At 36.9% G+C, this 16,162-nt stretch overlaps 1 protein-coding gene across 3 annotated transcripts in view; it reads right to left on the bottom strand.

Annotated features, from left to right (window-relative positions):
• Positions 1-1,149: 1,149 nt before the first annotated feature.
• CCNY (cyclin Y) overlaps positions 1,150-16,162 on the bottom strand; it is a 48,641-nt gene continuing 33,628 nt past the window's right edge. For all 3 annotated transcript variants that reach the window (XM_008932877.3, XM_018075824.2, XM_018075823.2), the window contains 3 exons: positions 14,503-14,669; positions 9,808-9,970; positions 1,150-3,897 (listed from right to left, as the gene is read on the bottom strand). In XM_008932877.3, the coding sequence (XP_008931125.1) occupies positions 3,781-3,897; positions 9,808-9,970; positions 14,503-14,669 (447 nt within the window). In that variant the 3' untranslated portion in view covers positions 1,150-3,780. The remainder of the gene's footprint in view (positions 3,898-9,807; positions 9,971-14,502; positions 14,670-16,162) is intronic.

Genomic DNA, 16,162 nt, shown 5'->3' with positions numbered 1-16,162 from the left:
ATTCTGATTACAGAAAAATGCGTTTGAAACAGAAGTGAGGAAAGTGCTAAAAGCTAGGTTGAGTGAATTCCATATGAAGACCTAGCAGGAGCAGAGAGCAATATGAGTCTGCAGTGGATGTGCAGCACTTCAATTAGGAGTTTAAACATGTCATTGCAAAATGCAGTGTTCATTACCAACCAAGGATGACTGTAAATAATTTGCTGCTTCAGCTGTTAAGATTTGAGGGGTTTTTTTCTGCCCTTTCAGTTCCTACACCCCTTCCCACATACTGCTATTTTTATATATAGCCAACACTACCAGATGTCATTTTCTCATCTGCCACCATTACGCCATCACCCTTTTCTGATGAGGTTTTTGCTACTTCTAATCTTTATATTATAGTTAAGGTTTCTGTCATTAGGAAAGCTGGTAAGTAGAGAAAGAGGTGTTAAAAAACAAAGTCTTAGTTCAGCCTCCATAAATGTAAACAGTAACTAAGCCATATATGCTGATCTCTCTCTCTCAAAAAAAAAAACCAAACCCAAACCCAAACAAAAAACAATTACTGAAAAGGATACCATTACTTTGCTATCAGGATTTTGTATGTTTTTAGCAAAAGAAAACGTATATCATTTGAAAGACTGATTGGGTTTGTGGCAGGTGATCTGACTGTTTTATTCTTGTATTTTATCCCATGACTCCAGTGCTCTCAAGTCCCAGGGAACAGTGTCTGTCAGAATGATATATATCACTGACAAACAATAAAATATAAACAGTAAATCAAATATAAACAAGTCTGCAGATGGAAAGAGGAATTAGGGAAACATCTCTGGGCTGCATACAGATGCAATATTGATCCAATTACCAATGCATAAATGACCAAACAAGTGGCCCACTGGCTCAACATATAAAAATAATTCATTAAGACAATGATACTTGAAGGGACAGGTTTATTATATCTCCCACACCTTTTCATTTCTGAGCCGGTGACCAAAGCAATAATGAAAACCTTTATCCAGAAAACATTTACAGCAAAACACAATGTATTTGTGCTGTTAATTAAAATGCTATATTGTTCTCCTCCCTTCTCACATCCAGGGTGATTCTCATACTTTGCAATGGCATTTCCCACACAGTAATGCTTAAAAAACTACACTAAACACAACATAATCCTAAATAATAATTCTTTTTTAATAACCTGGTATAGAATACCTTGCAAACAAAAGACACTCATTCAGATTTAATGACAGGTACTGTATTTTTGGCAACCCTGGAACAAACCAAAGAAAAAGCAAAGAATTATTCTATAACCATGAGGGAAAGAAACATCCATCTAAATGTAGAGGATTCATATGGCAAAACTAAAGAAAAAATCCACACTTACAGCAGATTTTTTTTTTAATTCTTAGTGCAAGAAACATAACCAAGTTAATCACAGAGTCAGTACTAATTAAGAATATGGAAAATTCTCCTATACAGAGGTAGAGTCCAGTGCACAAGGCTAAAACGATATTCAATAGTCTAAACAAGACTGAGCCAGGTTTTACGGAATCCACTTTTTAAAGTATCAGACTGTATGTACATACATACAATAAATAGACTATACAATCTTTAAAGTAGTTTAATAAACTTCACAAAAATTATAGTAGATGCATTGATATCTTTACATAATCCAAAGTTCGTATCTCTATCACCCAGAAATGGATAAAACCAATATTCCTGATATCAAGTTAAATGGAAAATAGTTTAGCAAAGTGTTGATAAATCAAAATATTTTACACATTTTTAAAGCCTAAATTTATGCTTATAAAGGATGAATTTCAAATGCTCTGAAAATGTTCCTTTTGATACTATCTGTAAAGAGGTTTCAAATGCTGTAATTTGTTATAAACACTTGCCTTACATTCCATGTTCAAGGGAAAAATGGACTTGGATACTCACAGTTCTGATGCATTGGCACAACAAGAAGTGACGAGAATTAGATTATTTTAAAGGCCCAAAGGACACCAGGAGAATTTATGGATGAAACCTTCATGTCTCAAACTACATAAATCACATTAGAGAGTTAACAGAAAACTGTTTGGTTTTACTACTTCAAACCTGTCGGTGCCTTTCCGCCCGGAGGCACCTGATTAGCATCGCTCTGGGAGTCAAATGTGCATCTCTGGGCCCCCAGGTTTGCTACAAGCCCATAGGGCTTAACAAAACAAACATGGAATCTTTTATGGGTTACAACAGTAGTGCATAAATCAGGGACGTCTGTTGCCATTCATTTCAGTGATAGTCACAAGGAAAGGATTTCAGGGAACTGAGAGCTTTCCGCTGTATCTTTCTGAACTGTGCAAAAAAAATTGGGAAAAAAAAAAAAATCACCCTGGGGCATTACGAAGCAAATATGCTTCTACTGACAAGTTATTTTCTACAAAAGGTTCTTTCAATTGCCAAGGGGGCAACAGCCACAGTAAAGAGGGAAATAGTAACAACAGTAAGAGCTTAATAATCAGAGTTGGAAATTATGTTCACAGTTCGGTTACTTTTAATTTCTATAAGCACCTACGCTGAAAAACATGAGGGCTTGTATTTTAGCTTCCAAATCAAATCTCCTTGTGACAAATACCTTGTTAAGATTTCCATTCTGCTCTTCTACAGGCCTTCTCATTAGAACAATTTTTTTTATTATTTTTTATTTTATACAAACAGACTCACTTTGATTTAAAGTAAACATATAAAAATCGAGAATATTGCTTGCAACAATGGACCTGGAGGTGAAGGAATGAACTAGTCAGGCCATACAAAAAAAAAAATCTCCCTCAAAATGAATGAATTCTGCTAAACTTCTAATGCTATGAAAATCTGCAAAAAGGATCACAAGATCTGTTGCAAATTTCAGAGATTTGGCCCAAGTCTTATCATCATCATCATCTCAAGACTTTAACAACTGTATCTTTATATTACGGAAAAATAAATGATTCCAAGAACTCAGGAAGGCACACACACCCAAGTATACTATAAATAAAATACATCATGAAATTACCAAGATCTTCTGATCCCTGTACACACTTTTGGTTCAGCACTATGGTCAAGTTCTCTCTTTTGAAATACAATAAAAGGCATACAAGAAATGTAACATATGCATAATAATTAAGAAGAATAATGCTAATAAGACAGCTTACAGAGAAAAGTGCAGTGAAAAAAACCCAATGCTATTTATCCAGGGGCTTGTGCTACTGTAAATACAGACTTTGTATTTCCTGCTGTGCAAGGGGAAGAATTTATCCTGGGAAGCAGCGATGAGGAATGCAAAAAAACCCAACAACAACAACAACAAAAAAGATATTAAGAGAAATCTTTAAGATGGAAATCTCCCAACTTCTTCTCCTCTAGTGCACAGTCTTCTGACTACATGGTTTATTTTCATGCTGCCATTTCCCTTCATGAGTACAGTATAATAGAAAATGGTACAGTTCTTAAATATTTTTCTGCCTCTACTTCATTTTTTTGTTTCTTCTTTCAAGCACCTGATTTGCTGTTTCCTCATAAAAAGTGTAAAGCTGTTAGTGAAAGTGAGAAAAAAACTGTTGCTCATCATCTCTCCCAAACACGGATTTCTCCACTTCTCCTTCCTGTAGGTTTTTCACTCGTGTGCTACACAATGGGGAGGCACTGTAAAGGCAGCTTGACAGATTTAAAAATAAAAAAATCGAAAGTCTTTTTTCTTTATCCCCCCGCCCCCAGCCCACTCTGAAAAAAATGGATGGATGAAACAGTACGTCCGTAGGAATATTCCAGTCTCCTCTGTTAGGAGATAATCGCAGGGGACCATCTAACCACAGTCAGATTGTCAGCACTGACCGACCGTTTCTTTGCAGCTTTCCTGAAGTCCTTGTATTTATCTTCACACAAGCGAGAAATGGCCTGTAAGAGACGAAAAAACCCTCAGTTGCATCGCCCACAGCTGTACAGGTAAAGTAAGGCTAAATGCAGATTCCTACATACAGGTAGAATTAAAAGAAGTCAATTCATTAAGCAAAACACATGAAGGAGTTTCTCCCCAAACCCTCACTCTCAGTTCATTAGTCTTAAAAGAAAGACTTGCATTGCCCTACACTTTCGAAGGACTCAGAGAGCATATCCCAAGCCTTTTCTTTTCAGGTTAACCATCACAAATCTCACTGAGGGAGCTGACAGTGCTTATCCATTGCTACAGGGCAACTGATATATAGCACTTCATTGGTGAAAAATTGCAGAAAAATTAATAAAACAATTGTAGAATATGTAAGCATATTTGGAGAATTTATAAAGAGGATGGCTCTTAATTTTTTTATTTTCTAAAAAGTTTCATAGTGATTTTTTTTTTCTCTATTGAGAAATGCTCTGGCAGAACACTTGCCCTGCTTTGTTTCCAGAGCTAATATTTATTTGCCTTTCGGAAGCAGGTGGTGATTTCTGTGTGATCAGGCTATCCTACATAGTGCCAGAGGAAAATGTAACTCATATTTGGAATACTTTAATTTGCATTACAAATACACAGCAATTTTAAAGCCTTTTAAAGAAAGAGACAAACATTATTCAAGCACTGACTCCTTTTATACTATACTGGATTTAATGTTTTATGTTTCTCCTACTGTTTTTAGTGAAGTCTAAAACAAGTATTTATGATGGACCTCACATGCATAAATATACTGTGCCCTAAAACAGCCTGTCTATTAGAGTTCATATGGCTGGGACAGGCTATGGTTGGCATCAATAGAGATGTCATCTCTGGTGATCAAACACATAGAACTGCAGAAAAAGCTCACTGCAAGGAGTACTCAAGGTCAAATTAAAAAATAAGATGAACTAAAGCAGTATTTTTATTTACTCAGGAATGGTTTCAAGTGGTATCTCAAGATGTTTAATAAAAAGTACTGTACAAACAAAACCAGTACAAGTGTTTGATTATAAAACAAGGCATTACAAATAATTAAACAGCCTGACTCTATGGATCATCATTTTCTTTCTTGATCTTTACTTCTACAGCACAGTGAGTTGTAGCAGTGAAGAGTCCTTTAATTTTAATAGTCCTGCAAAAACCAGAGGCAGGTATGACAGAAGCACACAATTCACATCTGAGAGCAAGGTCACCTAATGCTTTGGTCAAGCCAGCCAGAAAACATCATTAAATTAAAAAATAAAACAAAACTAAAGAAACAAACAAAAACTCCAAAACCACACACACAAAAAACTCCAAACCCCAAACCAAAAAAACTACCACCACCACTAAGAGACCAGTTTCTACTTTTCAGTTGAAAACTGAATTTCCTTTTATTAAGACTACTCTTGAACACAGTTTTCTTTATGGTGCACATGAAGAGAACAAGAGAATAAAATAACACAAATACTCCTATTGCTTTTTAGGCCATAATTTAACTCACTTAAAACTGCTTAATAACATTTTATTTAATTTAACCAGGAACTTAATGGACTAAGAGTTTATGCAATTCAATCAGATTTAAAATTCAATAGGTCAAAAGTGTTTATTCATGAAATAATGTCCCAAGGTATGGTTTGACAGACAGGTACACTGAGGTGGAACTCAGCTTCTTTTTGCTGCCAAATCAGACTACTACTTTAGGCATCAAACAGTCAGAGAAGGTAATCACTTCAAAATTGCCTGCTTCACAGGAAAATTTCTGTTCTGGGACTTGGTCAGACAAAACGAAATTTTGCTTGGAAGTGGCATTTAATATTTTGCATCTCTAGGTTATGCTGATTAATTGTATGGATAAGAAACACAGTGACTCCCACTTAAAGCACTTCTGAACCTAAAGGTGCCTTTTCATTTGCAAGTAATTTACAGAATTGACATTTGGAGGCTATTGGGCAAGGTAGTTAATCAACTTTAGAGTAACATATGGGGAAACAAGACAAAAGCAGAAAACTGTAAATATTTATTATTGTCTTTCAGTTAAAATATATCCAGATAGTTTATAAACACCTTTCTGTCATCTGATTTCTGCTGCTTTTATTGCTAGGAAAAAAATATTTTTTGACAGTTGCAAGGGACCATTTCTCATATGAAATCAAAACATTATTTAAAACAGCAACATTATTCCATCAAGTGAAATTTTGTTGGAATTGACTGAAATATATGTAATCAGCTAGAATGAATACATATATATTCTTCCATTATATACATGTACACAGAACTAAACTCAGTTCCTCCACTGAGTTATGTGAATCTAGATGAGAATTTGTCACTGGAGAAGGGGACAAGCAAGGTGAAAGAAGGTGGGAGAATGGCAGTAGTAGCAGTGGTAGTAGTTGTAGCAATTAGTAGTAGTGTAAATATGGGCTGCATGCCTGTTTGTGTAGGGTAGGAAAGCAGCATGGCTGGCTGTGGCTTCACTACCAGGAATGCACAAAGGCACACAGCTGTGAGTGCTGCACAGCCTCCACTAATTGACAAACCAGAGAAAACAGCAGGGACAGGCAGCACCACGTCTGGAAAAGTTGTATATGAAAAAAATGTATTGTTATGATGATGGTTCTTCTTAATTTACAGAGCATGAAAGAAAAAGCAATTGGTTATTCTTAACAAAAGAGAAGGCAAGTTTTGCTCTGTTTTGCTTTCCCTTTGCTTCTTGGATAAGAGGGATCTGAACATACAAAACACACAAGACTGCAATCAGTCACTGTGACACTGCGAAGCTGAAGATATAAAGACACTTCTCTCCTTGTAACTTACATATTTTTCTCCCTTTTTTGTGTCTGTTTGATCTATAGAACTGTATCTCCTAGGGCCAAGACAATATAGCATGTATTTCAAAGGGTTTGAACTATGTGCTCAAGTACCATCCTAACAAATAAATAGCTCAGACAACATACAGTTAAACTGGGAGGGCACTAATAAATGCTCTTACAAAATCCAGCCTTGAAACAAGCACAGTGCTAAGATCACAAGCAGTAGTAGGGTAGGCACGTTTTGTGTACTTACCCCAAAGAGGATAATCTGACTCATATTTAGTTCAGCACATGGGATAATAACCAAGTGTGAGAGTAGGAAATTACAAAATAGTGGATTAAGGTTGGACATCCAAAACCTTCTTGGCAGAAAAATCTCCCATATTAGCAAATAGTCCTCAGGAGAAGCAAAGGAAGCCTTGACATTTGACATAATTAAAAGGAAGAAGAAAACACACTACAACATATGCCAGTTGGAACAAACTGCATTGGCAGGTGGACAGATTAGATGATGTAATAAAAGGTTATTTGCCATTTTTAACTTGCTTGATTCCATACAACAGGAAAAAACCCAAGAAGGGTCGTAAAAATGGTTTCTGACTACTAGGTGGACTGGTGTAACAACTCCAGGACGCTTTAGTCCACAGACTAATGAAAGGTAAGAAAAAAATTACTGTCATTTAGTCATTTAAAAGACAAAGCTGCTTCTTAAGCGACAACTATAAGAACATAAATAAGGAAAAGCATCCACTGCAGATGCTTGAGAAAGCAATGTAATTTTTAACAAGTATTGTAATGTCTCATAACACCTCTAAGCTGATGGATCTTTTCCAACATTTCCATTTGATGAGGAACAGTATTCACTAGCACTGCCCTTGGTCTTCTGAAGGCGTTTGTTGGTTTTTTTTATCACAGATGTGTTTGCATGTTTATCACTCATGATGTCTGCAGAAATTGTAATGCAGATTCTGCCATGTCAGATCTAATACTCTTGCTTTAGATACATAAAATAGCTTTAAAATGCAAAAGTAGCAAAAAAAGCATAATAATATTACCATTTCTCCATGCAAGACCTTTTGTGATCTCCCATGCCAGTAAATAAGTTGCTTTAAATCTTAGGACTAGCAAAGGTCTTTTCAGTTTACCAGACAGGGCAAATCCTTCCACTGCATGTGTACATTTGCTACAAGGCTGCTGTCTTTCATCACAGACTGCAGCTTTTCCCTCAGTATCAAAAATATCACAGCCTGTGTGGTACTGCATCTACTCCACTTGACAATCCAAGCAACTGTTTTAAAAACAGAGAACTCTGGTCTGAACAGCACACAAGAGACCTAGAGAAGTGCTGCAAATGCATTTTGATAACTCTTGGCAAGCTAAATGCTTAACTGTGTTCAGGGAACTAGGCTATAAATTATGCTGTCAAGTAGTTTCAAGGGCACACTAATGACAACCAAGTACTGCCAGGGAACAAGGCAGTTCCCTCCCTTCTGGCCACAGAACAGAGGCAAGGAGGTGGCAGACCAAGTTGGTTTTACAGCAGATACTCTTTCTCTGCCCTGAAGACATTCTCTGATTAGCAGGGTTATTTACAGCCAACTTCTGAAGGCAGCACAGAGCATCCTCAACATGGGGAAATTAATAATAATAGAGGTTTATTGAAAAAATATTCCATTAATTCTTTTTAAATATGCCTTTTCTTTAGTTAGTACAGAAGAATCACCAGTATTCTCTGGGTATTTACATTCATTTCCTATTTTTCTTTTCTTCTAAGGTTTTAGGAGCTATCACTGTCACCTTCATTGGTAACTTGCTATTATACACTGTATGTGATATAGACTGACAGTGTTAAGAAACTGTGTGCTAAATCAAAAAGTAATTAATTTAATTTTAAGATATGAAATGGCATTTATTATCAAGACCCCCATGCCTTAGTAAATCACCTCTCCTCTTTTTCATTTAAGATTACAATCCAAATTATTTTTTTTTAATATTCTCTTTAATTTAAACAAAATCTGATGCAAATTTAGATCACACTCCATACACAGAATTAAGTTACATTCTTATTGGAGCTACCTGTGAAATTAAGAAAGAATATTTAGAAAGAATCAGAAATCTAGTGAAATTTGCTTTGATTCTGTCTCCAACACTTCTTGTTCCCACTGAAGTCACAAACAAGACAATTAACATTCCCACGCACCATTTCCCCCCACAAAAATGTGCACAGTACTGCCTGCTTGTTTTATAGGAGCACTAGGAATTTCAGAGCATGCAAAGCTCACTCTAAACCACAGGTAAACAACCTCTAGTGCAAAGATGTTATGTAATTAAAGACGTGTTATGTTAAAAGCAGCCAGCATCTAATGAAAATCTTCAAAATTAGTAACGAAATGTGCACACACTCATGCAATAATGCACTTGAGAAACACACCAGAAAAATCAGGAAAAGTATATTCCAGTCTTGCAAAGGGCCCACAATTAGCTGATGATTTAAATTCCTCCTGTGTCTGTGGGTATTCTGTATAGTGCCCAGCATTTCACACGCCTAGACCAACATAGTGCTTTTGGCATATGGTATATTCAGGTCTCATAAGCATTCATGATTTATTCACTAAAGGCATGTGCTCATTTCTCTTCTGCCATTACTGAGAGAAACACCACAGGAGATAACAGGCTTGGATCCACATGAAGTGAATCAGTAGCAGATAACAAGAACATGGAATAGCTATTTGCAGCAACACTTGTTAATATTCTGTCCTTTAAGGTGGATATTCGATTTTAAGAAACCAAATGAACACACAAAACTAGACTGTGAATGGTTATGATAAAACTTGTGGGTACTTTCACAAGGCCAATACAGACAACTGCAATTGAAAAAGAAATGGAAAGCAAGACAAGGTATGAAGCAAATTCAGTCAAGTGCTGTTCCCACAGCCAGCAATACTCAAGACACTAATAAAACCATGATGAAAATAGGGCACAAAATACTCTAATATGTCATGGTAGTATCTGGGAAAAGATGGAAGAAGGGAGAAACAACGCAGAAGTTCCAAATCCCCCTATATATTTAACACTGAGCATCTTAAAAAGAAAGTGTCTTACCTCAAGTTTATATGCCCTGTCTCTGCTGAGGGGCTCCAAAGGAAAACTCAGGTTATTTGCTTCTGCCAGGGAACGCAAATCAAAATAATACTTGGCATAAACACTGGAGGGAACATTAATATTGAACTGTAACAGTTCAAGAAACTGGCGTTCCAGCTCATTCCTGTAGAAAGAAGATAAATGTGAAGACATGTTTCAGACTAAGCATTCAGAATGTAATTTTACTTTAAATTGCAAATAGTATAAACCAAGTTCATTTCTTATTCTTGCCAGATGCAATTATCCCAGCCTAAGGTTTGACCTACCCTACCAAGTTCTATTGGCGTATGTATGCCAGTGAGGAATAGGAGAGATGCTGCACCTTGCAGCTGCTACTGTGATGCCAATCAAGTCCAGGCACAGAGTTTTGCTAGTGGAAGGGGCACCTTTATCAGTTTAGCTAATACAGTTTGGGAAAGAAAATCTAGCAGGAAAAAAAAGTTCTCGTAGTTTCTGCTGTACCTCCACTAGGTGGGTCTGCACACACAGCTATGCCAAAACAACACATACACATGCCCTAAATTTGTCAGACATGTCTTATAAATGCTGCACATTTTTCTAACACCTAAATTACTGGAGAACTTATTTATTCCCTTCAGCCTTTCATAATCAATCACTTAGAATTAGCCACAAGAAACCTGAATTATTCAGCATACTCTTTTTATGAATTTTTCCCTTAGATGCAGAACCAAAATTCACAGTGGTGATTATTTCTTTTCCAGTACCTAAAACAAATGTGTTTGTCAAAATACCTTATAGGAAGAGAGGTTTTACTTGAGCTCCCACTCTGTAAAGCTTTTGTATAGCAATATGTTATTACCTACACCGGTACCTTAAAAAGTATGTTGAGAAATAAGTCAACCAACAAAATTAAGGAATGGAAATTTTCATCAATTGTACAGTAACTAGATATCCTACATAATATTTATGCAGTGACATATGATACATTTAAATCAGTGACTTCAAGATATGAGAAATAAAAAAGATAAATGGGCGCTGAAAGATGTTTGCTGAAGAGCAGAGTGACTGCACAGCTCTGTTACCAGCAGGCATTGACTCTGATATTGCTTTTAAGTTACATTTTGACTGCTGTGTAAGTGTGCAAGGAATGTGCAATAGAGGTTGCACAGCTGGCAATAGAAGAGGAAGGATCTGAGGATAAAAAGTACTGGCACAGTAGTTTTTCAATATTGAATGATTTTTCTTCTTCTCCCTCTTTACTCTTATATCACTCTTACATCATAATCATTGTCCTTCTTTATCCTCACTCTCTCTCTGCCAAAATTCTATGTTTACATAATGATAAATATTAATTAACATTAAAAGACTAACTAAAAGCTAGATAGGGACTCTTTGGCATGAATTCACATTGCTGAAGATTGCAGCTTTTAAAAAATCCAAATAAAAAAATTACATTTTAAGATGTCTATGAACAAATACAGAATATTATCTTTTATACTGCCAAGATGGTATTTTCTGCAAGTTAAGCCTAAGGGTCTACATTAATGGATAACACAAAGCCTATTTTAATGGCGAAAGACATTGGCTGCACCTCTTTTGAAGAGCACCCTCAAATCTGTAAGGAAAATATATAGCCTCAGATTCTTACTATCCCCTAACTCCCAGATCTGAAAGTCAGTAGATTAACTCCAGTTGAGAAAGGAAAAAAAACCACAAATATTTTTTATTTGAACTAATGTAATTTAACTAACTACCATATCCTTCTTCCACCATACACCTACCTGAGACTGCTTTAGCATGTGCTTTCTTGGGGCACTCCTCAAATTCACACAGAAATTCAATGTAAAGTTACATACAGGACTACAGATGCCCACTGCATTTCAGTACTCCCAAGTTCTCTACTAGCTTTTAGGCACAGTCCACTGTACTGATGCTGACCTATAAAACACTGAAAGGTCTGCAACATGTTTTGCAAGATACACTTATGCTGAATGATTCACAGCAGCTGAAGATCTTGATGTAGAGCTCTTCTTCTGCCTTAATAGTACAATGAAAGGCCCCCTCTTGCTTAGAGCTAGACATTTCAAAATCATCATACTGTACTGTACCAACTACCTGAAAAATAAGAAAGAAGGAAAAAATCCAGCACACCACAGATGGGCAGGGGGAAAAACTGGAAAAACTGGCAGCAGAAATATAAACACCAAGTCAAGAAGCACCAACATCTTTGCTGGGGGAGTCACAAGGAGACCTAAACATAATGCCCATGAACCAGATCACCAAGTACCATATAGAGAGCTCAGGCTCCCCCAAGGCTTCTGGTTCTGCAGTTTGTGAGAACCCCAAAATCTTTAAGAAAAGGTTAAGAAGCTAAAAACCTTAAGGACAAGGACTTTGGCTTAGGTGCAGCACAGAAAGAGGGTCGATGTTAATATGGGTCTGCCACGTGAGTAATGGTGTTATATAGCTCCAGTGCAACTTATAACAGTAGCACCATCACATGTGTTTGTCAAAAACAATAACCTCTTTTTCTGTTTCCTTTCACACCACCACAGTATGACTCATCACCTGCCTTCAAGAAAAGTCCTGAGAATCAGCAATTTCAAAACTCACACTTATAACCATTCTGATTAATACTGTCATATGGCACAGTCTAACCTGCCACTCTGCTTCAAGCTTTTCAGCACTTCAGGTCATGTCCCAGCTTCATAAATACTTTAAAAGCAATGAGATTGCCTTGGAGGAAGAGCGAATGGAGGGAGACTCTTACTGCTATTAAGAACTCAAAAGCATGAAAAGGACCAAGGGAAAAAGTAATTTAGAAAAATCATTTAGGAAACAAACAGTCAAGGAAGCATTATCAAATTATTCTACATGGAATAATACACACAGAAATGCAAAGGGCCTGATTTTGGTTTTTGTCCCTATTATCTCCCTCTCCCCCTTTTATTCTGTAAACCTCACTCTGTATGGGCTATGTCAGAAAAGAAGCATCATCAATCATTCTTAAAGTAGCTTACATGTTTTAAAAGATACTGAAATGGCATTACGTGGTATTTCCTACCTCTATCTGGAAATAAGCTTTCCCCCAAACTAATGAAAGTATCTACAGCATACCACAGTAATGCAAGTGTTTTGCATTGTGTTTTTCATTTTGACTCGGGGAAAAAAACCACCCACCTTATTACAAATCTCTTGTTAATACAAGATTTAGAGATAACTTTCCTAATGCTTGAGCAATGACAGCTACTCAGAATTTATAAGACTTATCTAGCAGTGCATGAGCATGCTTAATTTAAAACCATCATCTGACTCCTAACATTCAACCTTTCCCTTACAGATCATTTTTAGACCAGCTATAAAACTGACATACAGCAAAATATTAAGAAATTAAATTAGGGCTGCTGTAGCAGAAACACTTGGCCTTTCACTGCTCTGAGATTGCAAACCGAGATTCAAAAAACATTCTGTCAGCATAAACATTTCTTCTCATGTACTTCCCTCCTTACCCTCCTCCCAGAGGGGTTATCCACAACAACCTCTCTCCATTGGCTGTGATCCTGACTGAAGTGAGCTAAAGCACAGACAAGTCTCTATAGTTTTCATTACAGATACTTAGCTCTGCTTCAAAGAGCTCTGAAACACGTAGATACTGTACTAAAACATATTTTTAATAATTTTATTATTACTGGTTCTAATGAAAAAGGGGTGCACCAGTAGACTGGAAACATCACTCTCTGAATACACAAGCTGCAGTCGAGGGATCAGCCACCCCCAGCACCATCCCAGTGCCAATTCCAGCTGCAGCCCTTCCAGCACTGTTCTCACACACAAACAGCTCAGGTGAGGGCATCTCAGAAAATGTGCACAGCCTGTCACTCAGCCCTGAATGTGCACATGATTCAGACCCATGGCCCTTCAGCCAACATATATAACACCTGCTAACCCACCAAACCAAAAAAGCACTAGACTATTTACTGAAGACTCATTCTAGTATTTGTGAACATTATGATATTAATTGTATTTGTTCTTATTACAGTTATTTTTCTATTGCTGTTGGAATGTACCCTCAATAAGTCTGGAATATCCAGTCACATGTCAGAATTCTCTATGCTGTTAAAGAACACACTTAAGAATGCCATCTATTTAAAAAATGGAAAAATGGAATTTTTTCCCATTTGCAACTTAATGTATTTCTAACACCTTGGAAACTAATCCAGCAGAATACAGGAGGGAAAAAACCTCAAAACCCAAAAGCATCAATTTTGAAGAACGGCAATAAATAAGTGGATTATCTAAGGGTCATTAGGATCACAATTTTTTTCCTGCTTTACATGTTTGTCTATTGTCTGTATGGAAAATTAGCATGACCATAAATGATGCTGAAGTGAATAAATGCAGGCCTATTGGACGTGGGGATTTTTGTCAAATCATACATTTAAATATTCTGCAAATCTGTCTTCATTACTGTGCATGAGCATCCAGTGGTAAAATACACTTCAGCCAGAAAACACAAATAATTCACGTCTTTCATGTAAGCAGCTGCCAAGCAGACCTCATGCCATCTATCAGCATTTACCATGTTTAGATCAACACAAATATACAAACTTCATATAATTTATGAAAGAACTTCCTGTCACCCTCATACACATAGATCTTGGCATTCATTGACAAAGATAAACAAACTGCACTCACATGTCTTCGACCGTGATATCTTTCAGGATCTGGCAGTAATCCACATTCCACACTGCCTGGTCGTCCCAAACTTTGGATGCCAGCAGAATTGCCCCCAGTACAATTCGCTTCCAGTTTGCTGGACAAATATCTATCTCTGCATAAGTTAAAAGTCTTTCAAGATATACCTGTGGAAACACATTAAAATCAAGACTTGATCTACTTTGATATTAAGTATAAATGGATAAGAAAACTATTCTCACAAACCCATAGTGGTAATTTTAAGACAGTAATCCAGTCTCAAGAAGATTCTTTTATTATAAAAGTTGTAAGTTTGAATGTATACATTATGACAAGCTCACAACTGGATGTGATAAATCCATTTTAGTTGGCCTTTGCTTTCTGATGCTATTAACCATTTCAAAAGGCCAGGTGTCAGACTCCCGAATACAGCATTTCTTCTTTAGCTGTGACTTGCTCCTGCCTGCCACCCTAATGCTGAAGAAAACCTTACCATTATCTTATAATACTGTAAAACAAAATATCACTAATCGTTCAAAAATTTCTTTTTCTTCGCAAGGAAGGCAAAACAGAATTTAAGCACAAAATTACAAGTTCTAAACTATGTGTCAAGCCCATTACTAAAAATGGAGGTTTGTCTTTTTATTTAGAGCATGACTCTGAGAAGTACAAAATTTGGTACTGGGAGACCACATAAACACAATGCTCAGTAAAAAGGTGGCACATGGATCTCCCCAGAGTCTGCACTACCTGAAGGTTCTGTGTAAAAGGTTGCCTTTTGTTTTCCAGGCAGCCTGTGTAAGCAACCCCCTTACACTCTATATTGCACCAAATAACTTGTAATCTTTCCAAGCAAAACTGCTCCTTGAATTACAAACAAACAGTATTCCTTGGAAAGCAAAAAACTTCTTTAAAGCAAAACACTGTGCTAACACAGGCAGCGTCATAAGCAGAAAGCCTATGGAAGCCATAATATCATGCCACTCAAATTAGGAAATAAAATTAATTTGCTTCACAATAGTGCAGATTTTGACTTCTTACTGTAAATGCAAAACCTTTTAAATTTCAACTTTTCACATCCAGTTTTAGTAGATTTTTTTAATGAATATTCCACAACTACAGATACAAAAAACGTACAAAAATCAGAAAATAACATCCTTTCTTACATGCAGCTCTAGCTTAGAAAGAGAGAGAAAATAAGAAAAAAAAAAGAAAAAAGAAAACGAAGTAAGGATTTTGTGTGGGCTCAAATTCAAAGGCATTTAGCGAAAAAAAGTAAACAGATGAGAATTATATTGCAAAGAAAGACATAGAATCACAGAATGGTTTGACTTGGAAGGGACCTTTAAAGGTCATCTATTTCCTATTCCCTGCTGTGGGGAGGGACACCTTCCACTAAACCAGGTTGCTCAGAGCCCCATCCAGCCTGGCCTTGAACCCTTCCAGGGATGGGGCATCCACAGCTTCTCTGGGCAACCTGTTACAGTGTCTCACCACCCTCACAGTAAAGATTTTCTTCAACAAGGCCAAGTGACGGGTCCTCCACTTTGGTCACAACAACTCCCTGCAGCACTACAGGCTGGGCACAGAGCAGCTGGAAAGCAGCCAAGTAGAAAGGGACCTGGGAGTTTGGATTGACAGGAAGTTGAACATGAGCCAG

The sequence above is a fragment of the Manacus vitellinus genome, unplaced genomic scaffold (genome assembly GCF_001715985.3).
Source record: "Manacus vitellinus isolate BGI_N305 unplaced genomic scaffold, ASM171598v3 scaffold_3_pilon, whole genome shotgun sequence".
NCBI classification, from domain to species: domain Eukaryota; kingdom Metazoa; phylum Chordata; class Aves; order Passeriformes; family Pipridae; genus Manacus; species Manacus vitellinus.
The sequence above is the reverse complement of the archived record's forward strand: the minus strand, read 5'-3'. Positions and strand labels throughout refer to the sequence as shown.